The 27,663-nt window shown below is 46.1% G+C and overlaps 1 protein-coding gene across 1 annotated transcript in view; it reads right to left on the bottom strand.

The window, feature by feature from the left end:
* The window catches only part of LOC123745457 (hemicentin-2), a 209,460-nt gene that overhangs the window by 41,473 nt on the left and 140,324 nt on the right, over positions 1 to 27,663 (bottom strand). Inside the window, exons 8-9 of the mRNA XM_069302653.1 lie at positions 13,657 to 13,818; positions 6,452 to 6,576 (exon numbers count right to left, since the gene is read on the bottom strand). Of these exons, the coding sequence (XP_069158754.1) occupies positions 6,452 to 6,576; positions 13,657 to 13,818 (287 nt within the window). The remainder of the gene's footprint in view (positions 1 to 6,451; positions 6,577 to 13,656; positions 13,819 to 27,663) is intronic.

The raw sequence follows: 27,663 nt of genomic DNA, 5'->3' as shown, positions 1-27,663 counted from the left end.
TGGAAATTTCCTGAAGAGCCTCCGTATTGATCAATACATCTTCAGAAGGATGGATATTACAAATCAGTGGTGGTGGATATATAGGCAGGATTGAGGTGAGGTGAAAAACAACCTCTTTGTTTGCAAACATAAGAGGTAACTACAGACCAATACGTATGAGTTCCAGGGGGGAAACAAACAATTCTGAAGCGATAGTTATGAGGTATTAATTCAATGGTATTGAGAGAACTGTGTATTAATGATCTCACTCAAAATGCTTGTTAATTGATCAAACGAAAATGGATCCACATTATACAAACCATTGGTAATGTTCACATTGAATTGCTTTGTGATTTGCATTAAAACAGGTTCAATAATGTTTGTGTTGAAAATGCTTTTGCAATTCGTTAGTGAAGAAGAACTCTCCCAATCAATTTGGTGAAAATTTTCTGACAAATTAACAAGTCGATCATTAGATAATTGCCCGTTTTTGCTTTTAAATGACCACCAGTATTTCACACCTCACCAGAACGTAATTCCAGACAATCGAATGGAAGGGGGTGGGGGGGGGGGAGGGAGGGGGTGAATAATTAGCAATATTTTTAAAATAATTTAAGTTAGGCCTAGACTCGACCAGCCTATGTTCGTCTTGTACACCAGACCATTCCCCCTACAAATTTGGGTAAGACGTAAACAGACAGACATTCTCTCCTATGGTACACTAGAGGCGTTCACCCGAAGGTGGCTGGGTCTATCTGTCTCCTACCTGTCCATCCATCTATCATTATCTATCCATTTATCTATCATTCCATCTAAAGATCTGTCCATCTATCCATCGATCTGCACATCTATTTATCAGTCCATCCCTCTATCAATCCATTCATCCATCTATATATATCCAGCAAGCTATCTTTCTGTTCCCCCTCTAGCTATCCATCTAACTACCCGGCTATCTGTCCATCTATCCTCTTTATGTTCGTCTGTCTGTTAGTATATCTATACATCCATCTATTTAAAAATTTGTCCCTCCATTTATCCATGTATATATTTATCCATGTATATATTTATCCATGTATATATTTATCCATGTATATATGTATCCATGTATATATTTATCCATCTGTCCATTTATCCTTCTTTCCATCTATCCATCCATCTATCAGTCGATCAATCTGTCCATCCTTCTATCCACCCATCTGTTCTACCTATCCCATTATCGATCCATCCAACCATCTGTTTATCTATTTGTCCATCTATCCATCTATCCATCTTTCTATACACCCATCTGTGCAGCCAAATATCTCTCAATCTATATATCCATCTAGCTTTCTATCTATCCATATAACTTTCTGTTCATCTATCCATGCACCTATTAATCTTTTCATCCATCTATCCATCCAAATATCTATCCATCTATTCAAATATTCAGAAGACAGGCAAAAGTATTTTTTTAATTGATAAATGCCAAGACCTCGCAAGTGGGGCATAACAACCCACGCCACAACTACTAAATTATTTTGATTTAGTTGTTACTAAATTATTAATTTAGTAAATTATTACTAAATTATTAACATTACAGCAGATTGACGAAGAAAAGAGCCGTGGAGTTAAAATCCATCTCTTACTGAAAGTTACACAGCAGGTATATCTTGAGGTTATCTTGAGATGATCTCGGGGCTTTAGTGTACCTGCGGCCCGTTCCTCGACCAGGCCTCCACCCCCAGGAAGCAGCCCGTGACAGCTGACTAACACCCAGGTACCTATTTTACTGCTAGGTAACAGGGGCATAGGGTGAAAGAAACTCTGCCCATTGTTTCTCGCCGGCGCCCGGGACCACAGAATCACAAGTCCAGTGTGCTGTGCGCTCGGCCGACCGGCTCCCATTGGTGCAGGTAGGTGCAGCAGTCAGAAAAACTAATCAAACACTAGGAATAATCAAGCGTACCTTAGACTTTATTAGGGAAAAGAAGGTAGTGATTCAGTTGTATAGATCTCTGGTGAGCCCCCATTTGTTTGACTGTATCCAGGCACGGAGATCACACCTTCTGAAGGACAAACCTGCGCTGTATCCAGGCACGGAGATCACACCTTCTGAAGGACAAACCTTCGCTGTATCCAGGCACGGAGATCACACCTTCTGAAGGACAAACCTGCGCTGTATCCAGGCACGGAGATCACACCTTCTGAAGGACAAACCTGCGCTGTATCCAGGCACGGAGATCACACCTTCTGAAGGACAAACCTGCGCTGGAGAAAGTGCAAAACCGGCCAACAAAAATCATTCCAGAGCTGCGTCACCTCACACACAGGGAACGGTTGAGGGCCACAGGGCTAACAACACTGTAAACCACTGGGAGGCGGATCTTATTGAAACTTTTAAAATACTTTTTTATGTTCCGTGACTATTAATCTCTCCATTTCTGAGTTTCTGTCTCTATTTGTCTCTGTCTCTCTTATAAAAATATATAATAGTGTAATGTGTGGGTGGCGGGCAGTGAGAGGAGCTCAGTGGTGTGAGATAATAAAAAAGAATAGTTACTATTCACTCTGGTGAAGAGCCGCGACTTGTAAAACTTCGACGCTGTGGCTGAATCGTCTGATTTACGCAACCTGTTCTCGCACTTTCTTACAGTCAATAGTGACTTATTAAATACGTGCATATGTGACATACTAAACATGCTAGTTTACCTTGAAAAGCTTCATAGAAAACACCGACCTTACCTAACCTTCTTAGTATGTTAAGATAAGCGTCTTATTGCTTCGTAATTTCAATTATTACTTAACCTACACCTATAATAATTTTAATTACGAAGCAATAAGATGCTTATCTTAACATACTAAGAAGGTTAGGTAAGGTCGGTGTTTTCTATGAAGCTTTTCAAGGTAAACTAGCATGTTTAGTATGTCACATATGCACGTATTTAATAAGTCAATATTGACTATACGAAAGTGCGAGAACGGGTTGGATTTACGCGAGTGTTCGGGTACATTATTGGCAGCAAGAAATTTATGTTAATTTTCCCCATCAGTGAATAATGGTGCATATTACTATATGAATATTTTTTGTTTAAAAGTTTGTTTGGGAAAAATTTAGTTGTGTAGCAAGAGGAATGGTGCCAGAAATCTGAAGGTGGCTCTCTGGCACGCTGTTCCCCTTTGAATTCTCGCGACCCCGACCAGCCTATGTTCATCCCACACCCCTGACCAGTCCCTCGGCCAATTTGGGTGAGGCTAGACCCGACTGTGTGGCTTCCATCTTTGAACAGAATGTTAGAGAAACATTCTCTTTTAAATTATAAATAATAAATAAATAAATACTGTTCTGGCAATTAGGTATGACTATATATATATATATATATATATATATATATATATATATATATATATATATATATATATATATATATATATATATATATATATATATATATATATATATTACTTTTTCTTGTGTCCTCTTAATGTTCATTTTTTGTATAAAATCAGATATGTAACTGTATAACCTTGCATAATAAAGTGTACACCATAATAAAAAGAAGGGGGTGGTAGGAGAAGCGAACACTCTTTCGTATTCAGAGTTAAATGGCAAGTTTTTCCCTGAATGCTCTGTGTTCCCTTCTCTGAGGCTGTGGGTCCCTATAATTGCACCAGTGGTGGTACCCCCCTATATATATATATATATTTATATATATATATATATATATATATATATATATATATATATATATATATATATATATATATATATATATATATATATATATATATATTCATACCTAATTGCCAGAGCTGCACTGCACTATTAGTATGCCAGGCCAATTTAACAATTAAGAGACAGGGTGATTATCGTAATTTATATTTATTTCCAAATTGCTTTATTACCATTTATGTTATGTTACATTTATGCTGCGAAATTCTGTTAGAAATGTTCATTTGTCTAATGTTCTGTTTGTTCATTTGTCTGAAAATTGTCACCATATCAGTTGGGAGAAGTCTTCTTTAATAACAAATTGTAAAAGTATTTTCCACAGAAACATTATTGAACCTGCTTTAATACAAATCACAAAACCATACAATTTGAACATTAGTAATGGTTTGTAAATTTTGGATCTATTTTTGATTGTTCAATTAAAAAACGATTTGCGTAGGATCATTAATACCCAGTAATCTCAATAATACCTCATTAATACCTCAATATTTTATCATTAGTTTTATTGACTCCTGGAACTCATTGTATGGGTCAATGGGTCAGTTTCCTCTTATGTTTGTGAACAACCGCTGACTTGTAATATCCATCCTTCTGAAGACGTATTGATCAATACGAAAGTACTTCGGGAATTTCCAGTTTCATTTGTTCCTTCGTGGTCGACAATGTTTTATTTACTCACTCGGGCACTCACTATCATCCCCATAACCGCCGCGTCCTCATTTTTCACCATCCTTCCATCCTGCCTATCCTTCCTCAATTATTCTTGTCCTCTCAAGTCCCGAGCAATCCTTTCCTCTCTAACCGTCTCCATCCCGCCCTCTCTTCTTTCTCTCCCTCCCTCCTTCCATCCCTGGCCCTCATTCACCTCTCAATATCTTCCCTCACACTTAAATAGTGGTAGGGAGATTTACGAGCAAGAGCGGGGAGGTATAGGCCACAGTTGGCCAGGGTGCGGCCAGGGTGCGGCCAGGGGGCGGCCAGGGGGCGGCCAAGGTGCGGCCAGGGTGCGGCCAGGGTGAGGCCAGGGTGAGGCCAGGGTGCGGCCAAGGTGCGGCCACATTATATTGTAGCCTCAGACGCCCGGCTGATGGACCGCCTCTAAATAATTGTCTGGTGTCAAGATACAATATCTGTGTCGTCCACGCCGAACCCAAATTATTGGCCTGGGTCACGATAGCCGGTGTTGACCTGGGTCACGATAGCCAGTGTTGGCCTGGGTCACGATAGCCAGTGTTGGCCTGGGTCACGATAGCCAGTGTTGGCCTGGGTCACGATAGAAGGTGATGGCCTGGGTCACGATAACTGGTGTTGGCCTGGGTCACGATAGCCGGTATTGGCCTGGGTCTCGATAGCGGGTGTTGCCCTGGGCCACGATAGCCGGTGTTGGCCTGGGTCACGATAGCCGGTGTTGGCCTGGGTCACGGTAGCCGGTGTTGGCCTGGGTCACGATAGCCGGTGTTGGCCTGGGTCACGGTAGCCGGTGTTGGCCTGGATCACGATAGCCAGTGTTGGACTGGTCACGATATATAGCAGCTGTTGTTGGAAAACGAGTCACGATAGCGGCTGTTGTTGTTTTCCAACGAGTCACGATAGCGGCTATTGTTGCCCAACGAGTCACGATAGCGGCTATTGTTAGCCAACTTGACACGATAGCGGCTGTTGCTAGCCAACTTGACACGATAGCGGCTGTTGTTAGCCCAACTTGACACGATAGCGGCTATTGTTAGCCAACGAGTCACGATAGCGGCTATTGTTAGCCAACTTGACACGATAGCGGCTGTTGTTAGCCAACGAGTCACGATAGCGGCTGTTGTTAGCCAACGAGACACGATAGCCGATGTTGGCACTTACCGGAAGTCACGATTTCCGATTGTTATCAAGATCCTCAATTACTACAGGAGGTGATGAGTGATATAACGTTGCCCAGTCGTTCGCACGTTATCCGGAGGGGTAGGGAGTGGGGATCGAACCCAGGTCATCCCAGCTGGCTATTGGAAACCGAATCAACACCTCGGATACAAGGAACAGCGCCACGGGGAGGGTTTGAATGCTTCGCTTTAGTGACGTTATATATGTGGAGTTAAACATGGCGTCAATAAGAAGCCTCCACACATGATAGAACCTGCAGCTACTGTGAGCCCACCAGTGCCCACCTGAGCCCACCTGAGCTCACCACCACACACCTGAGCCCACCTGAGCCCACCACCACACTCCTGAGCCCACCTGAGCTCACCACCACACACCTGAGCCCCACCAACACCCACCTGAGCCCACCAGCACACACCTGAGCCCACCAGCACCCACCTGAGCCCACCAACACCCACCTGAGCCCACCAACACCCACCTGAGCCCACCAACACCCACCTGAGCCCACCAGCACCCACCTGAGCCCACCAACACCCACCTAAGCCCACCAGCACCCACCTGAGCCCACCAACACCCACCTGAGCCCACCAACACCCACCTGAGCCCACCAGCACCCACCTGAGCCCACCAGCACCCACCTGAGCCCACCAACACCCACCTGAGCCCACCAACACCCACCTGAGCCCACCAGCACCCACCTGAGCCCACCAGCACCCACCTGAGCCCACCAACACCCACCTGAGCCCACCAACACCCACCTGAGCCCACCACACCCACCTGAGCCCACCAACACCCACCTGAGCCCACCAGCACCCACCTGAGCCCACCAACACCCACCTGAGCCCACCAACACCCACCTGAGCCCACCAACACCCACCTGAGCCCACCAACACCCACCTGAGCGTAGACATGGAGAGTGTAGCGAGTGTGGAGACTGGTGAAGGCGGGGGGCGGGCAGGAGACGGTGAAGCCCTGGGCGGTGTGGTTCCCCACCCGGCACCCGCTGACGGCACCTGGTCGACCTGCCCCTCACACGGAGGGAGAGAGAGAGAGAGACAGGGGGGAAAACAGAAAGAAGAGAGAGAGAGAGTGTGAGAGAGAGGAGAGAGAGAGAGAGAGAGAGAGAGAGAGAGAGAGAGAGAGAGAGAGAGAGAGAGAGAGAGAGAGAGAGAGAGAGAGAGAGAGACAGAGAAAGAGAGAGGCAGAGAGAGAGAGAGAGAGAGAGAGAGAGAGAGAGAGAGAGAGAGAGAGAGAGAGAGAGAGAGAAGAGAAACACCCACATAAGATTACTGCAATGTAAATCAAGAATAAATCTGGATTAATAATACAAGATGTATGTTTCAGTGCAGAAAATGTTCTCCATATTGGTGTGGGACGGAGGCCGCAATAATGTGAGCCATATTGCTTGGTAAAGCAATGCGGAATAATAGATGGTAAACTAATACAGTGCAATGCATGGTAAACAATACAGTATAATGTATGATAAACCAAATGAATCAAATATGTATTAAACCAATACAGTAACCAGAGTGTTTAAAACAGTTTCAATATTCAATATAACGTCGTAGCGAGATAGAAAATTTGTTGAGATGTTTGTTAAAATAACCAATAAGTTTAAATTTTAAATTTAACAATTTAACATTTTTAAATTTAACAATAAATTAATATTACCACTCACAGCGACGGTCTCATTACCACCATGGCCTTATGATCCTCACTATGGGGATAACTTCCCCACAATTATGTACAGTAGTACCCCCTAGTGTGTGTGACGGTGGTGACATCTGACCCCCTAGTGTGTGTGACGGTGGAGACATGTCACCCCCTAGTGTGTGTGACGGTGGAGACATGTCACCCCCTAGTGTGTGTGACGGTGGAGACATGTGACCCCCTAGTGTGTGTGACGGTGGAGACATCTGACCCCCTAGTGTGTGTGACGGTGGAGACATGTGACCCCCCTAGTGTGTGTGACGGTGGAGACATCTGACCCCCCTAGTGTGTGTGACGGTGGAGACATGTGACCCCCTAGTGTGTGTGACGGTGGAGACATCTGACCCCCCTAGTGTGTGTGACGGTGGAGACATCTGACCCCCTAGTGTGTGTGACGGTGGAGACATGTCACCCCCTAGTGTGTGTGACGGTGGAGACATGTCACCCCCTAGTGTGTGTGACGGTGGAGACATCTGACCCCCTAGTGTGTGTGACGGTGGAGACATGTGACCCCCCTAGTGTGTGTGACGGTGGAGACATCTGACCCCCCTAGTGTGTGTGACGGTGGAGACATCTGACCCCCTAGTGTGTGTGACGGTGGAGACATCTGACCCCCTAGTGTGTGTGAAGGTGGAGACATCTGACCCCCTAGTGTGTGTGACGGTGGAGACATCTGACCCCCTAGTGTGTGTGACGGTGGAGACATCTGACCCCCTAGTGTGTGTGACGGTGGAGACATCTGACCCCCTAGTGTGTGTGACGGTGGAGACATCTGACCCCCCTAGTGTGTGTGACGATGGAGACATCTGACCCCCCTAGTGTGTGTGACGGTGGAGACATGTGACCCCCCTAGTGTGTGTGACGGTGGAGACATCTGACCCTCCTAGTGTGTGTGACGGTGGAGACATCTGACCCCCTAGTGTGTGCGACGGTGGAGACATGTCACCCCCTAGTGTGTGTGACGGTGGAGACATCTGACCCCCTAGTGTGTGTGACGGTGGAGACATGTGACCCCCCTAGTGTGTGTGACGGTGGAGACATCTGACCCCCCTAGTGTGTGTGACGGTGGAGACATCTGACCCCCTAGTGTGTGTGACGGTGGAGACATGTCACCCCCTAGTGTGTGTGACGGTGGAGACATCTGACCCCCTAGTGTGTGTGACGGTGGAGACATCTGACCCCCTAGTGTGTGTGACGGTGGAGACATGTGACCCCCCTAGTGTGTGTGACGGTGGAGACATCTGACCCCCCTAGTGTGTGTGACGATGGAGACATCTGACCCCCCTAGTGTGTGTGACGGTGGAGACATCTGACCCCCTAGTGTGTGTGACGGTGGAGACATCTGACCCCCCTAGTGTGTGTGACGGTGGAGACATGTGACCCCCCTAGTGTGTGTGACGATGGAGACATCTGACCCCCTAGTGTGTGTGACGGTGGAGACATGTGACCCCCCTAGTGTGTGTGAAGGTGGAGACATCTGACCCCCTAGTGTGTGTGACGGTGGAGACATGTCACCCCCTAGTGTGTGTGACGGTGGAGACATGTGACCCCCCTAGTGTGTGTGAAGGTGGAGACATCTGACCCCCTAGTGTGTGTGACGGTGGAGACATGTCACCCCCTAGTGTGTGTGACGGTGGAGACATCTGACCCCCCTAGTGTGTGTGACGTGTTGCAGCTTTATTGCTCCCCCGGGTACTTACACAACGCACCCTAGAGCCTACAGATACTTACACAACGCACCTAGAGCCTACAGATACTTACACAACGGGCCTTAGAGCCTACAGATACTTACACAACGCACCCTAGAGCCTACAGATACTTACACAACGGGCCCTAGAACCCTTAGGGACTTTCACAACGGGCCCTAGAGCCTACAGATACTTACACAACGGGCCCTAGAGCCTACAGATACTTACACAACGGGCCCTAGAACCCTTAGGGACTTTCACAACGGGCCCTAAAATAATACTTTTATTCACACATATATATCAGAAACAGAATAGGTCCAAGGACTGAACTGAACCCCTCCCCCCCCCCCCGCCACACACACACATCACACACACGTGTGTGTGTGTTTGTGCGTCGTGTGTGTGTGTGTGTGCGTGGGTTCAGTCCTTAGACCTATACTGTTTCTGATCTATGTGAATAATCTCCCAGAGGTATAGAATCGTTTCTCTCATTGTTTGCTGATGATGCAAAAATTATGAGGAGGATTAAAACAGAGGAAGATAGTATGAGGCTACAAGATGACCTAGACAGACTGAATGAATGGTCCAACAAATGACTACTAAAGTTTAACCCGAGTAAATGCAAGGTGATGAAACTAGGCGGAGGAAACAGGAGGCCAGACACAGTATACCGAATGGGAGATGAAGTACTTCATGAAATAGACAGAGAGAAAGATCTAGGAGTTGATATTACACCAAACCTGTCTCCTGAAGCCCCAGTTAAGAGAATTACATCTGTGGCGTATGCGAGGCTGGCTAACATCAGAACAGCCTTCAAGAACTTGTGTAAGGAATCATTCAGAACTTTGTATATCGCATATCAAAGACCAATCCTGAAGTATGCGGCCCCAGCATGGAGCTCGCACCTTGTCAAGCACAAGACGAAGCTGGAAAAAGTTCAGAGGTATGCCACTAGGCTAGTCCCAGAACTAAGAAGCATGAGTTATGAGGAAAGGCTGCGTGAAATGCACCTCATGACACTCGAAGACAGTGGAGTAAGGGGAGACATGATCACCACCTACAAAATTCTCAGAGAAATTGACAGGGTTGACCCCCTAATTTACCACCCGTGTTGCTTAACACGGGTGGTACGCGAACAAGGGGACACAGGTGGAAACTGAGTACCCAAATGAGCCACAGGGACGTTAGAAAGAACTTTTTCAGTGTCAGAGTAGTTAATAGATGGAATGCATTAGGCAGTGATGTGGTGGAGGCTGACTCCATACACAGTTTCAAGTGTAGATATGATAGAGCCCACCCTGGAAACACAAGCTGTAACTGTCTCTATTTTCTGCTTGTTACAACGTGTAATAAAGTTGTTACATCTTGGCTTAACGTGTTTATGACGTATTAGAACGTTGTTACAAATTGTTATATTGGTTGTTATAACTGGTTAGGAGGTGTTAAAACTTGTTCGAACGTTGTACTAACGTCGTAGTTTCGGTGTGTGTTTGACGGGCAGTAGGCTCAGGAATCTGTACACCAGTTGATTGACAGTTGAGAGGCGGTACCAAAGAGCCAAAGCTCAACCCCTGAAGGCACAAATAGGTGAGTACACACACAAACACACACACACACACACACACACACACACACACACACACACACACACACACACACACACACACACACACACACACACACACACACACACACACTCGCGCGGTGCATGGTGACTGAGTGGACAGCACGCTGGATATGTAGATCTGTGGCCCGTGTTCGATCCCCGGCAATGGCGGAAACAAATGGGCAGAATTTCTTTCATCTTGATGCTCCTGTTATCTAGCAGTAAATAGGTACCTGGGAGTTAGACAGCCAGCCCATTCTCCGAATAGACAGTACGTTTTAATACTAAATGTAATAAGTACAATCTTGACTATCAGCATAGTACATAAATACACTTATTCGCCAGCATTATACCAAAATATTGTGAATATTAGAGTCTACTGAAAAGCTGTATAGAAAACCACGACCTAACCTAACCTTGGGAGTGTAGGAGGAAAAGCATGTAATTGTTTTTACTGCAACATAGCATTTATTGCTTCTTAATTACAATTAGTACTTAACTTATAGCTATATTGATATTACAATTTTATAAAACTAATAAAACAAAACTAAAGTGTTTCCATAAATTATAAAGTAACTCAGGATATTTTCAAAATTTTGTATGAAATCTCTATTGTTTAATAACACTGAAAAAAGAAATTCTTTATTTTTAAAACTTTCGTATATAGAATTGAACACCAAAACTTCAACCTAAAATTTTTTAGTGTATTAACAGAAAATGAGGAGAATATTTAGGGAGGTAAATGTAACAGCACAATTATGTGTATTTATGTACTATGCAGACAGTCAGAAATGAACATATTACATTTAGTATTAAAAATTACTGTCTATTCGGAGGATGGGCTGTGACAGCTGTTACGGGCTGCTTTCTGTGTGTGTGTGTGTGTGTGTGTGTGTGTGTGTGTGTGTGTGTGTGTGTGTGTGTGTGTGTGTGTGTGTGTGTGTACTCACCTAATTGTGCTTGCAGGGGTTGAGCTCTGGCTCTTTGGTCCCGCCTTTCAACAGTCAATCAACACGTATACAGGTTCCTGAGCCAACTGGGCTCTATCATATCTACACTTGAAACTGTGTATGAAGTCAGCCTCCACCACATCACTGCCTAATGCATTCCCTTTGTCAACCACTCTGACACTAAAAAAAGTTCTTTCTAATATCTCTGTGGCTCATTTAGGCACTCAGTTTCCACCTGTGTCCCCTAGTGCGTGTGCCCCTTCTGTTAAATAGCCTATCTTTATCTACCCTATCAATTCCCTTGAAAATCTTGAATGTGGTGATCATGTCCCCCCTAACTCTTCTGTCTTCCAGCGAAGTGAGGTTTAATTCCCGTAGCCTCTCCTCGTAGCTCATACCTCTCAGCTCGGGTACTAGTCTCGTGGCAAACCTTTGAACCTTTTCCAGTTTGGTCTTATCCTTGACTAGATATGGATGCCATGCTGGGGCTGCATTCTCCAGGATTGGCCTGACATATGTGGTATACAAAGTTCTGAATGATTCCTTACACAAGTTTCTGAATGCCGTTCTTATGTTGGCCAGCCTGGCATATGCCGCTGATGTTATCCTCTTGATATGGGCTGCAGGGGACAGATCTGGCGTGATGTCAACCCCCAAGTCTTTTTCTCTCTCTGACTCTTGAAGAATTTAATCTCCCAGATGATACCTAGTATCTGGCCTCTTGCTCCCTACGCCTATCTTCATTACATTACATTTGCTTGGGTTAAACTCTAACAACCATTTGTCCGACCATTCCTTCAGCTTGTCTAGGTCTTCTTGAAGCCTCAAGCAGTCCTCCTCTGTCTTAATCCTTCTCATAATTTTGGCATCGTCAGCAAACATTGAGAGGAATGAGTCTATACCCTCCGGGAGATCATTTACATATATCAGAAACAAGATAGGACCGAGTACAGAGCCCTGTGGGACTCCACTGGTGACTTCACGCCAATCTGAGGTCTCACCCCTCACCGTAACTCTCTGCTTCCTATTGCTTAGGTACTCCCTTATCCACTGGAGCACCCCTGGAGATGTGGTTCATCTTGCAGCGTCTCTCGTTGATGTGGTTCATCTTGCAGCGTCTCTCGTTGATGTGGTTCATCTTGCAGCGTCTCTCGTTGATGTGGTTCATCTTGCAGCGTCTCTCGTTGATGTGGTTCATCTTGCAGCGTCTCTTGTTGATGTGGTTCATCTTGCAGCGTCTCTTGTTGATGTGGTTCATCTTGCAGCGTCTCTCGTTGATGTGGTTCATCTTGCAGCGTCTCTCGTTGATGTGGTTCATCTTGCAGCGTCTCTCGTTGATGTGGTTCATCTTGTAGCGTCTCTCGTTGATGTGGTTCATCTTGCAGCGTCTCTCGTTGATGTGGTTCATCTTGCAGCGTCTCTCGTTGATGTGGTTCATCTTGTAGCGTCTCTCGTTGATGTGGTTCATCTTGCAGCGTCTCTCGTTGATGTGGTTCATCTTGTAGCGTCTCTCGTTGATGTGGTTCATCTTGCAGCGTCTCTTGTTGATGTGGTTCATCTTGTAGCGTCTCTCGTTGATGTGGTTCATCTTGCAGCGTCTCTTGTTGATGTGGTTCATCTTGCAGCGTCTCTTGTTGATGTGGTTCATCTTGCAGCGTCTCTTGTTGATGTGGTTCATCTTGCAGCGTCTCTTGTTGATGTGGTTCGCCTTGCAGCGTCTCTTGATGATGTGGTTCATCTTGCAGCGTCTCTTGTTGATGTGGTTCGCCTTGCAGCGTCTCTTGATGATGTGGTTCATCTTGCAGCGTCTCTCGTTGATGTGGTTCATCTTGCAGCGTCTCTCGTTGATGTGGTTCATCTTGCAGCGTCTCTCGTTGATGTGGTTCATCTTGCAGCGTCTCTCGTTGATGTGGTTCATCTTGCAGCGTCTCTTGATGATGTGGTTCTCCCCAGCTCTTGAGCCTGGAACCTAGTTTACCAGGGTATTCATGGCTTACCAGGATGTACGAGGCTAACATGGGTGTATACCTGGCTTACAAGGATGTGTACCTGGTGTACCAGGGTGTATACCTGGCTTTCAAGGGTGAATACCTGGCTTACCAGAGGACGCCCAACCCAGAGGGAGAGTGTAGGACACCCATAACTCACCCTTAGTGTAGACGACGAAGACACAAGGGGCGGCTTGTCTCCCGACGGCGTTCGAGGCCCAGCACAGGACTTCGACTCTCTCCTCCTGAAGGCGGGTCAGCGTGTACCGTCCGCTCAGGCCCTCCTCCCGGCCCACGCTCTCAAGCCGCTCCGGGGCGCTCTCTGCCCAAGCCAAGAAACGTGGAACATGGAACTAACGAACATTGGCACAAAGGAACATTGGAAATATTGAACAATGGAACATTAGAACATGGAATACTGAACATTGGAACATGGAACAAGGGAACATTGTAACAATACCTGGCATATGTAGAATATTGTAGATTAGTGACACCAATTAAGTTTCTTTAGGAAACACTATTCACAACGTAAACTGTGTAAGTGTTGGCAGCCGTGAGTGTTGTGGGAATTTCCCAGCAGGTGATTATTGATGTTAAGATCAGTTATAATTGACTGGACTGTAAAGAGTGAACTGTATGATTGATTTATATACCTGCTAGGTGCCACCACTTACACAATTTGGGGGGTAAATTTACAATGCTAAACCTACCTAATAAAGTTATGATATCTTGGGTTTAGTAAATCATAGTAATTAAAAAATCTCTGTAAAGTTAGTGGACTAACTACAATTATTAGTGAATAAGTTTGATGGGCTTAGCTGCCGAGTAGTTTGCGTATGAAACGTCAGAGGAACTTCTCGGGAGTTAGTCATATTTATCGCCTCTTGGTTGGGGTGTCAAGCCCATGTGAAACCCGTAAGTTGAGGCGGCTGGCTCCCGGTTGCTTCTCTCCAATCTACGGAAAACATACTCCTGCAGTGCTAATATTTTCCCAGTTAATCTCAAATGAGTAGAATAACTTCTTGTTAAGACCTAAACTTAGTCTGGATGTTTAAGATCTCCCACGGCATAACGGCCGGTAATGCTAATACAGGATTTATTGGCCATAAATCCCAATAGAATGTTAATAACTGACCGGCCACAATCTGCCTTGTCGTGTGAAGCTGGCAGCAAAGTCTGGGAGTCGTGAGACGGAGGATGACCCCGATATAGGACGATGGTAATAGGGTTGCTTCAGCAGGGATCAGATGGAGGTCGTGTTGTGGTGACGCGTCCTCCTCCCTCTCGTGGTGAACGTCCAGGAAATTACTCACGCAATTCAATTTATCTCGTTCACTAACGAGACGATATTAACGTCAATTTACGTCCTAATATTTTACGTCAAATTCCAGAAAACAATTTTCCATTGTTTATAACACTGGATCGAAAGGTTTTGCGTGACCACAGCACATTTAAGAAATGGTGAATACGTGACGTGATTATTATTTTGTCCGTGAATCAACATGTTAAGGAAGTGGAACTTCACCTTGGGATGGAAGTACACTTTAATTCTTGTTAAATTTAAATAATTTCCACTCTAAATAACAAATGAAATCAAATTGTCGACTGCTTTTAATAAGATTTAGATCAATAGATCGTCACGGTGTGAGCAGTGGCGGCTGACACAACAGCCAACCATCCATACTAGGAAACTTTTGGCGCTTCCGCACTAGAAATTAATATTGTTAGTAAATTTAATTTACTAACACAACTCATTTATCTTGCTGTGCTTGGGGTTAGTACTTTGGGTGCAGGGAATTTAAGCCAGGTGTTGACTGTGTAAGTGTTGGCAGCCGGGGGTGTAGAATGTGCAGGTGGTGGCAGCCGTGGGTGTAGAATGTGCAGGTGGTGGCAGCCGTGGGTGTAGAATGTGCAGGTGGTGGCAGCCGTGGGTGTAGAATGTGCAGGTGGTGGCAGCCGTGGGTGTAGAATGTGCAGGTGGTGGCAGCCGTGGGTGTAGAATGTGCAGGTGGTGGCAGCCGTGGGTGTAGAATGTGCAGGTGGTGGCAGCCGTGGGTGTAAAATGTGCAGGTGGTGGCAGCCATGGGTGTAGAATGTGCAGGTGGTGGCAGCCGTGGGTGTAGAATGTGCAGGTGGTGGCAGCCGTGGGTGTAAAATGTGCAGGTGGTGGCAGCCATGGGTGTAGAATGTGCAGGTGGTGGCAGCCATGGGTGTAGAATGTGCAGGTGGTGGCAGCCGATGGTGTTGATGGGTATAAAAGGTAAATCATAATAGCCAGGAACTCATTAGGTAATGATTGAAGAGTTACAAAAATATATATAATGTTTGGTGAGCATTTGCCCCCGAGCGCGTCCGTCCGCAGTTGTGAATATCTGACATGAAATCTTTCCTGGCGCCGACGGCTCTGTGTATGCAAATAATCTAACATGGGTGGCCACTTTAAGCAAAAAATGCATAGGGAGGTCCCATTACCGAAGCTGCACCGGGGGGCCGGATAGCCCTCTATAAACATCTCTTAATACTTACGTTTTTCCCCAGGAAACATTCCAGAAAAATCACAGCATTTACAAATGTTAACATTTCAGGAGCCAATATTAAAATTCTGTGCGAATATAAACATCAACATTTCCCGTAATGCAGAGGGCCAGGACAGCCCAGGGGCTGGCTAGAGCATTACTACACGCGGAGGAGCCCTGCCGTGCCCGGGCACATCAGGGGCTCGACAAATACGTGCGCTGTCACATACGAGACCAGTACATCTTTACTTCGTCATAAGGGTATTCTTTGTATTTATTTTATTGTTGACGAGTTTGGAAACTTCACAACCCGAGTTTATTATTGTGGTAAACAACCTTGTAGAGCTTAGCAGCTCATAATCTGTATAACACAAGCACAACCCCTGGTGGACAGCCACCCCCCCTGTACCATCATGGGGGCCAGCCACCCCCCCTGTACCATCATGGGGCCAGCCACCCCACCTGTACCATCATGGGGGCCAGCCACCCCACCTGTACCATCATGGGGCCAGCCACCCCACCTGTACCATCATGGGGGCCAGCCACCCCACCTGTACCATCATGGGGGCCAGCCACCCCACCTGTACCATCATGGTGGACAGCCACCCCTCCTGTACCATCATGGGGGCCAGCCACCCCACCTGTACCATCATGGGGGCCAGCCACCCCTCCTGTACCATCATGGGGGCCAGCCACCCCACCTGTACCATCATGGGGGCCAGCCACCCCTCCTGTACCATCATGGGGGCTAGCCACCCCACCTGTACCATCATGGGGGCTAGCCACCCCACCTGTACCATCATGGGGGCCAGCCACCCCACCTGTACCATCATGGGGGCCAGCCACCCCACCTGTACCATCATGGGGGCCAGCCACCCCACCTGTACCATCATGGGGGCCAGCCACCCCACCTGTACCATCATGGGGGCCAGCCACCCCTCCTGTACCATCATGGGGGCTAGCCACCCCACCTGTACCATCATGGGGGCCAGCCACCCCACCTGTACCATCATGGGGGCCAGCCACCCCACCTGTACCATCATGGGGGCTAGCCACCCCACCTGTACCATCATGGGGGCCAGCCACCCCACCTGTACCATCATGGGGGCCAGCCACCTCACCTGTATCATCATGGGGGCCAGCCACCCCACCTGTACCATCATGGGGGCCAGCCACCCCACCTGTACCAACATGGGGGCCAGCCACCCCACCTGTACCATCATGGGGGCCAGCCACCCCTCCTGTACCATCATGGGGGCCAGCCACCCCACCTGTACCATCATGGGGGCCAGCCACCCCACCTGTACCATCATGGGGGCCAGCCACCCCTCCTGTACCATCATGGGGGCCAGCCACCCCACCTGTACCATCATGGGGGCCAGCCACCCCTCCTGTACCATCATGGGGGCCAGCCACCCCACCTGTACCATCATGGGGGCCAGCCACCTCACCTGTACCATCATGGGGGCCAGCCACCCCTCCTGTACCATCATGGGGGCCAGCCACCCCACCTGTACCATCATGGGGGCCAGCCACCCCACCTGTACCATCATGGGGGCCAGCCACCCCACCTGTACCATCATGGGGGCCAGCCACCCCACCTGTACCATCATGGGGGCCAGCCACCCCTCCTGTACCATCATGGGGGCCAGCCACCTCACCTGTACCATCATGGGGGCCAGCCACCCCTCCTGTACCATCATGGGGGCCAGCCACCCCACCTGTACCATCATGGGGGCCAGCCACCCCACCTGTACCATCATGGGGGCCAGCCACCCCTCCTGTACCATCATGGGGGCCAGCCACCTCACCTGTACCATCATGGGGGCCAGCCACCTCACCTGTACCATCATGGGGGCCAGCCACCCCACCTGTACCATCATGGGGGCCAGCAAGATTATGGACAACGGATGGGACATATATAGAAAACAATAAGGATATTTGCGAGGTATACTGAATACCTGTTTGCATTCAGTGTTCACAACCGAGCCTGGATACTGTGGTGGACACTGTGGTGGACACTGTGGTGGTCACTGTGGTGGACACTGTGGTGGACACTGTGGTGGACACTGTGGTGGTCACTGTGGTGGTCACTGTGGTGTACATAGTGGTGGACACTGTGGTGGACACTGTGGTGGACACTGTGGTGGTCACTGTGGTGGACACTGTGGTGGACACTGTGGTGGACACTGTGGTGGACACTGTGGTGGACACTGTGGTGGACACTGTGGTGGTCACTGTGGTGGTCACTGTGGTGGACACTGTGGTGGTCACTGTGGTGGTCACTGTGGTGGACACTGTGGTGGACATTGCGGTGTACATAGTGGTGGACATAGTGGTTAACATTGGTACTGGACACAGTGGTTGACACTGGTCGACACAGTGGTGGACTCAGTGGTTGACAAAGTGGTCAACCACTGTTTCAGAACAGGGCGCTCTTGCCTGTCACAGTTGCTGGACCACTATGACATGGCTCTAGATGTCACGGAAGACAAAGAAAACTCTGATTTAATTTACACAGATTTCGCAAAAGCTTTTGATAAATGTGACCATGGTGTTATTGCACATAAAATGCGTTCAAAAGGGATTACCGGAAAATAGGCAGATGGATCTATAATTTCTTGACTATCAGAACCCAATGTGTAATAGCCAACAAAATAAAATCCGGCCCATCAACCGTGAAGAGCTCAGTCCCCCAGGGTACTGTGCTTGCTCCAGTACTTTTTCTCATCCTCATATCGGACATAGATAAGGACACAATCTATAGCACTGTATCATCCTTTGCAGATGACAGTAGGATTTTTATGAGAGTAGACAACATAGAGGCAAACCTCCAATCAGATGTAAATCAGGTCTTTTTATGGGCTACAGAAAATGATATGGTGTTTAACGAAAATAAGTTCCAGCTCCTGTGATACAGAAAAAAAGAGAAAAATATAAAAACGGAAACTAAGTACAAAAGAGAGTCGAATCATACCATTGAACGAATAGTCAATGTAAAGGATTTGGGTGTACTCATGTCGGAAGAACAAAAAAATAAAAAATAATAAAAATATAGAACAATGAATAAAAACCATAAAAAGAACGGTTTCTTATGGCAACACTGGTGCCATAACACCAGTTACTTGTATGTAGTGTCTGGCGCTGTATAACAGAGAACAGTGTTTGTGTAGTGGTACTGGAGCACCCAGTGTGATTGGTCTCGCAAAGTGTGGCAACGTGTAGAAAGTGTTCCACACTGACTGACACTGAGTGGACAGAGAAACACAACTGCAACCACCACCACGTGGGATTCTGAGTTCCCGGACAGGATTTTCGACGACCCTCGTCATAAGGACGGTTATCTATTACTGGCCTAGTCTGTGCCGAGCGGGAAGTCTGGGCTGGTGGGTACCGCTTTCTAACTCATCTATCTGGTGCACGGAGGGAGATAAAATATATATTTTTGTCAATATATCACATATCTTTAAAAATATCATGTGGCTAATTCTGGGTAGGAAGTTTTTGACACCTATGTGATGGGTGACCAGCGACCACCCCTACCCACTCTTGCCCCTGCACTTTACCCGCCCCCTTCTCCTTCCCCTATGCACATACACGCACACATAAACATATCCCTCCCCTGTCTCTCCCTCTCTCTCCCATCTCTAACTCTCTCCTCCCTCTCTTTCTCCCACTGTCTCCTTCTCCCTCCCTCCTTTTCTCTCTCCCTGTCTCCCTCCCTCCCTCCCTACCTCCTTAAGCCACATACCCAACACACACACACACACACACACACACACACACACACACACACACACACACACACACACACACACACACACACACACACACACACACACACACACACTCTACCTTCAACTCTCTGATCCTTGTAGTCTAACACTAACCCAACATACCACAAAGGGATCAAGCATGATGGTAGGACAACAGAGCACAGGTGGAGGAGAGGGACAGGGAGAGATACACATAGAGATGATCGCTCAAGCAAGGAGGGAACTTGTTGGGAATTGAAAGACATGATCGAAACCCTAATTAAACTATAGATGGAACTAAATGCAGCAAAGGGGATAAAAACCCTCAAAACATGCCCTCCTCTGACTCAGGCCCAGGCAACCAACCCCCATGTAGCAGGGGATATATCAATGGCAGGGACCTCTACAATGGGTGCCACCTTTGCTGGAATGCTGAGGAAGATCCCAGAAGCCATGTCCACAGTCAAGGAAGTTGCAATGAAAGCAGTAACTTCACAAGAGGCAGTAAAATGCTCGAGTCTGCTAATGGAAAGGAAAAAAGCTGTAGTCGTGGTAGATATTAAGGAACAAGAAGGTTCCAGGCAGGAAGAGTGGAGGGCTAAGGGCAAAACTGCAGTGTAAGGGATACTGAAAGAGATACAAATGGAAGGGGTTGGGCAATGCATAGAGAAGGGTTTTCCAGCTCGGTCAGTACAACAAAGACAAAAATCGATTGATAAAGATAGTTTTCAGGAACGGGGCCATCAAAGAAGACATTGTAGTAAAGAAGAGCAAACTGCAATATCTGAGGGAATACAGAAAGGTATTCCCTCTGAGGGACATGACCAGGGATGAGATAATGTAGGCAGCAGATGCAAGGAAAATGTACAGGGAGAAGGCAGGGAGCTAGGGAACACCAGTCTCCAACCCAGCAATCCCAGACGGGAGTGGGGAACCCCAAACCAGCAATTCAGGAAAATTGCAGACAAAGCTGCAAAACTTGCAACAAAGCAAAGAAATATAGACATTTATATACCACAGAGTTTATCACAGATTAAGAAAGTAATTAGAAATAGAGCAATGCGGATGATGTACAATGACCACAACACAGCAGTTGCAACATCAGGATCTGCGGGTTGGTACAAGAATTCAACCAACTACGAACCACTTAGTTTGATGAAAGGGAGCAGTAGGACAACAGAAGTACACTTACATCGCATCAGGCTTGGATACCCATGTGCATGGGAAATAGGCTTACAGGTTCCGGAAGATGAGAGGAAATGTCAGCACTGTGGAGAAATGCCCGACAGACCATTGGAACATTATCTAACACAATGCACAGTTACAAACCCATTAAGATTTTAACTTATATTCAACAGAGCAGAACAAGTTGTTAAACACGTGGGACAAAATCTTACTGAAGCGACCATACGAGTCATAAATACTCATACTCCGCCCAAGTAAAACAGAAACAAGCAACACATAGTGGGCCAGCCAGAGGCTTAGGGCCCGCGCAGGAATTTCCCTTAAAAAAAAGTGGTGGACACAGTAGCGGCCACAGTGGTGATCACAGTAGTACCACCATACCAACGAGGCCCCAACAACAGTAGCCAGACACACAGTACACAGTAAGACCATCACAGGCAGGTTATGTCACAGCTACACAACACCTCCCTACAGTGAAGCGAGTTGTTTCACTGTAAAACAAAAGATAAAACTGATGGTGTAAAATATAACCTGTACATTTGTTTGACAGCGTGACCCTGATATATTTTGTTATTCATGAAGTGATTGACTGATGCTGAGTTGAGAGCAACTATATTTATTTTTGGAAATTTTGCATTAGTTTGTCATTGGATAATTGACGGGGGAACGTCAAGGCTCGTCTAACCTACTCTAACGATATGTATCCCTGAGTTTTATTACCTCACCCCTACAATCCTGCCCTTTATTATCCTTAACCCTACAATCACCCCTACCCCTACAATTATACCTTTATTATTCTCACATGTATAATCTCATCTTTATTATTCTTTCCCTACAATCCTTCCTTTTTTTTCTAACTTCCCCCCCCCCCAACCGCTCTTTATTATCTTCACCCCTACAGTCCAGGCCTTTATTTCCTCGCTCTTACAAATCTTTCCTTTATTTATTCATTCATCCCTACAATCCCTCCGTTTATTACCCTCACCCCTTTAAACCAATCTTTTCTTACCCTCACCTCTACAATCACGGCCTTTATTATCCCTCACCCCTACAATCCCACTCTTTATTTCCTCACCCCAACAATCCCCCACTGTACCTTCCTTGCCAACCCCCACCCCCACCCCCCACCCCCCACAAGTGTCAGGGGTGCGCCTGGACCTGGGCTCGAACCCTGGAGAACTTCCTCTTGTGACCCGACTAAAATAAAATATTTAAAACAGTTTTGCCTTTGTTTGTGTGGAGTTGGGTTCACTACCTCCCGGGGGAAGGAAATCCTCTTTGCAAGGTTTTAGTGCAATCCATAACACAATTCTCCCTGGGACAATGTGTTTTCCTACAAGAGGACATTGCAATGCATTTTCAAAGAGGAATCGGGTCGTCTAGACTGTGCTTAAATATTTGTCTTAGATTGTCTTGCCTGTCACCTTGCTGAGCCGCGGGTGGATAGTGTGCTTGTGGCACCAATTTGCTCCTTATATGGAGAAGGATGAGCTGCCCACCCGGGGCGCCATGACTTGAGAGACACATTCGAAGATGCTGCCTCACCTTTACACTCCTACCTCACTGTCACAGAGTCATATTCAACACTCGAATATCCACCGATGTTGCAAACTCACTAATGAAACCAAGGAGTCATAGCTTTGAATTACAGGTTAACAGTTGCCCAGTAGAAAAAGAACCGATAATCTACATGCAGGTAGATATTCTGCAAATTTTACGTCATGTGTTAACGCAATGATCGGGTTGATAATGTTCCACGAAGCGGGCTACAGCAGGGTCCCTCCTGTAGCCCGCAGAAAATATTTTAGTGTTCTGCATAAAATGTTTAAAAAATATATGACAGTTTATAAATGAGAAATTCCAACTTTTGTGTTGCTTTATAATCTCTAAGCTCCGAACCTGTTACAGATATAACACACACACACACTCACACACACACACACACGCACACACACACACACACACACACACACACACATGCACACACGCACACACACACACACACACACACACACACACACACACACACACACACACTCACCAATTCAGGAACTTGACAGGGAAGACAAGGATAAACTATTCAACACTGGCGGTACGTGAACAAGGGGACACCGGTGGAAACTGAGTACCCAAATGAGCCACAGAGACGTTAGAAAGAACTTTTTCAGTGTCAGAGTAGTTAACAGGTGGAATGCATTAGGCAGTGATGTGGTGGAGGCTGACTCCATACTCAGCTTTTAATGTAGATATGATAGAGCCCAGTAGGCTCAGGAATCTGTACACCAGTTGATTGACGGTTGAGAGGCGGGACCAAAGAGCCAAAGCTCAACCCCCGCAAGCACAATTAGGTGAGTACAATTAGATGAGTACATATTTTTAACAAATAAAGGGTTTGATAAATGATTTATCTTGTCATCAGAGTGAAAGCATTTTAGCATTATGAATAAACTGTGTATCTATGAGTTAGGGTTATAGTGCTCGACTGACTCAGCAACATAGAAAATAACATAAACCGAAGGGGATAAGGCTGTGTGGCTCAAGTGTACCACGGGAGACGTATCCCGAGTACGTATCCCGTATAGAGTACAGAAGATATAGACCATCTTCTGTCATTTGATAAGACGAGAAGGCCTCGAGGCTCCCCGCGAGGACACCAACTACCATAACACATCTTCCAGTGTAAGCCAACATATAGGAGCAAGGATACTAATAAAACCCCAAAAGGGGAAATTCGCGTCATCGAACACAGCCTGAAAGAATTAAAACTGACGATGGAAGACAGTACGTGGAGGGGGGGGGGTGTTGTCGAAGGGATGGGGGTGTAGGTAGGGGGTGAAGGGTGGAAAGGTGATGGGAGGGGGTCGATGGAACAAGTTTTGGAGGTGGGAGGGGAGAATGCCATAGACTCACTTGGAGTCCTCTTGATGAAAGATGAAGGTGACGTTGGGTGGCGTAAACTCACCTGGAGTCCTCCTGAACAGCCAAGTGAAGGTGAGGAAGAGGGTAGATTTGCCTGGAGTCTCCTGATGGCCCAGGTGAATGTGAGAGAGGGGATTGAAGTAAAAGGCATGACACCGTAGCGGGAACTTTTTGGTTTTGGAAAAGTTTCCTTCTGGTCTTAAGGAATTCTTATGTAGAAAATATTCCCGCTGTGGTGTTAAGGAATTCTTATGGAGAAAATGTTCCCGATGCGGTCTTAAGGAATTATTATGGAGAAAATATACACGCTAAGTTGCACCCCATTTATGAGTGATATTAAAGTCAGAGGTGGACCATTTTCAGATATAAGTTAACTAGGGGTTTATCATGCATTTTAACATGGCTGACTTTAATTCCGGGGATCAATGTTCCAATGGCCTGGAGTTAGATTCACGAAGAAGTTACGCAAGCACGTACAAACTTGTACATCTTCTCTCAATCTTTGGTAGCTTTGTTTACAATTATTAAACAGTTAATGAGTTCGGAAGAACCAGGAGGCTGTTTATAACAATAACAACAGTTGATTGGGAAGTTTCCATGATTGTAAACTGTTTAATAAATGTAACTAAAGCCGTCAAAGATTGAGGGAAGATGTACACGTTCGTAAGTACTTGTGTAACTGCTTCGTGAATCTGGCTCCCTGGTCACGAGGAAAATTTAAAGCTAAGCTGTCATCGTTTCAAGACTGAAATCGTGGTCGTATCAAGTCTACCTTCGGAAGATATGTTAATTAGGAGTGTCTGAAGTAATTAGATGTGTCTGACTTTAGTTCTTGGACTTGCCTCCTAACGTTTACAGGTGTAGTTTCCTTACTATCAACGTGATTTTCAGAAGATTTAAAAGGTACTTATTTCAGAAGTAGTAAACAAGAAAGAGTTAGTTACCTAGTTTAGGCTCTTGTCCCCCGACTTAGTTCACTTTTGTATTTTCGCTATTAACTGTTCAATTTCCCCGAGATTTAAAATATAGTTATTTCTGTCACATTAAGTATAACGAAATATTTACCGAGTTTCAGCTCTGGTCCTCTGCCGTAGTTCTTTCTTGTAAGTTCGTAACTAATAGTACAAATCCTTCAAATTTAAAACGGATATATTGCTGAGGTATATTTCTGAGATAGATCTATGTAACATATAGGAGGGAAATACACGTCATCGAACACATGGAGAGAAGTAATTAAAGCTGACGAGAGAAGGTGGAGGTGGAGGTGGGGGGGGGGGGTGATGTCAAAGGGGAAGGTGTGTGGGTCAAGTTCCATCCAAGTAGGATGGAAGGGAAGGAGGGGGGGGGGGGGTCGAAGGAAAAAGTTGAGGGGTTTGGGAGGTTAGAATGTGTAGACTCACTTGGAGTCCTCTTGATGAAAGATGAAGATGACGTTGGGTGGCGTAAAGTAGTTACTGAGCTCTAGCTCTTCAACCTTAATTCAATGTTCACCAAAACATTGTTTTTCCTGAACAAGTGATTTAGCTCCCATCCATCGCGTTTATCAAAGTAAACATGTTTCACAGATCAACGTGCATACTCTTCCATAAGTCTGGTGTCGCTATCTCTCCACTGAGACTTGTACCTTAACACGAGTCATGACCTCTCATTCAATATACGTACATGTGTGTGTGTGTGTGTGTGTGTGTGTATGTGTACATGTGTGTAAATAAACACACAGGTTGGGCTACAGTCAGGTAACACTTATGTTCCGATAACAAACCCTATCTCCACATTTGTGCGTGCCACCAGTCTCCTTACCCCCCCTGCTCCACTCCTCTCCCACTACCCCCTGCTCCACTCCTCTCCCCCTACCCCCCGTTCTCCACTCCTCTCGCACTACCTCCCTGCTCCACTCCTCTCCCACTACCCCCCCCTCTCCACTCCTCTCCCACTACCCCACCCTCCCTGCTCCATGTGCCTACACCTTATCGCCTCCCTCACCCCCACAGCTCCCATATCTCCTCCCGCGCACCCTCTCTACTCCCCGGCATCTAAACACCCCCCTCCCCTTCTTCACCCTCTCATTTCCACCTGTGCCATATGAAATAATTATCTCTCTCTTTTCTCTCTCCAATTTTCCCATTCTACATCTCTCTCTCTCTCTCTCTCGTCTCGTGGAACAATGCTTCCTGTACAAACAGCTATTATCAAGCATCGCACAGATTACCTTCTTACTGTATTTTGTCAGTACTCAAGTGTAAATACGCAACTTCTCTGTACTCGGGATATGTTATTACATGTTTTTTATATATTCTAGGCATGTTGTAACACTACACATAGTGTTGGAACATGTAACATAACACTATGTTATGTTCTAACATCATCTCCAGCATATCGTGTTACACGTTTTTACATGTTTCCTCCGTCCTTTGCATATTCTGACATGTTCTCTGTACTTCTTGTTACATGTACTCCATGTTCTCAAATATTCTCAAATGTTCATTCCATATTTGTAAGTTCTTTCCATGTTCTACGAATGTTCACAGCACGTTCTTTGCATACTTTGTATGTTCTCTCCATGTTTTCAGAATGTTCTTACATGTTTTCTGCACAATTACACGTTCTTACATGTTCTTTGGCTACCATTCACATGTTCTCTTTATGCTATTCATGTTCTCAGCATGTTCTCTTTACATTATTCATGTTCTCTGTAAGTTCAGTTCATGCTCTTTTCATATTCTTACATTGTATATTCATTCTCTAGATTTCTTTAAACCACAATGTACAATTATTTTCAACTAACATCTTTATACAGTAACTGTTCTTTGTAACATATTATAAACAGCATTACTGTTTTTCAGCAAATTTATTTATATATTTACAAATTATCTACTTTTATTTAAAATTAACTTGCTCACTTTCCTAAACGTTCACAAGTCATCTTTTATAGAAAAATTTTCTCAAACTTACACAAATTACATTAACTTAGTCATACATGCAACTCAACACTCTTAACCTATCCTACTTTCACAAACTCTAATGTCAGAACATTGCACAAAACGCACATTCAACTATTTCACCTATCTTAACTCAATCTAACCTTAATCTTGTGTAAGTTGGGTTAGGTAGGTTAGGTAAGGGAAGTTTCGTTAAGTTAGGTTTAGTAAGTTGTATTAGGTAAGTTATGTTATGGAGGTGAGGTTCGGTAATTAACATATCCTCTGAAAATGGTCCACCTCTGACTATAGTTTCACTCATCAACGGGGTACAGCTTAGCGTATATATTTTCTCCATAAGAATTCCTTAACGCCGCAGTGAGAATTTTCCTCCGTAAGAATTCATTAACACCGCAGCGGGAACATTTTGGGAACATTTTCTCCATAAGAATTCCTTAACACCGCGGCGACGAATTTTCTCCATAACAATTCCTTAACACCACAGCTGCAACATTTCAACAAAACAATTCCTTGAGACCATAGCGAGAAATTTTCCCCATAAGAATTCCTTAAGACTGCAGCGAGAACTTTTCCAAAACCAAAAAGTTCCCGCTACGGTGTCATCCCTTCTACTGATAGACTCACCTGGAGTACTCCTGATGGCCCAGGTGAAGGTGAGGGAGGACGTAGACTCACCTGGAGTCCTCCTGATGGCCCAGGTGAAGGTGAGGGAGGACGTAGACTCACCTGGAGTCCTCCTGATGGCCCAGGGGAAGGTGAGGGAGGACGTAGACTTACCTGGAGTCCTCCTGATGGCCCAGGTGAAGGTGAGGGAGGACGTAGACTTACCTGGAGTCCTCCTGATGGCCCAGGT

Source organism: Procambarus clarkii, chromosome 1 (assembly GCF_040958095.1).
Source record: "Procambarus clarkii isolate CNS0578487 chromosome 1, FALCON_Pclarkii_2.0, whole genome shotgun sequence".
Classification (NCBI taxonomy): domain Eukaryota; kingdom Metazoa; phylum Arthropoda; class Malacostraca; order Decapoda; family Cambaridae; genus Procambarus; species Procambarus clarkii.
Note: the sequence above shows the minus strand (reverse complement) of the source record. Positions and strands in the feature narration are given on the sequence as shown.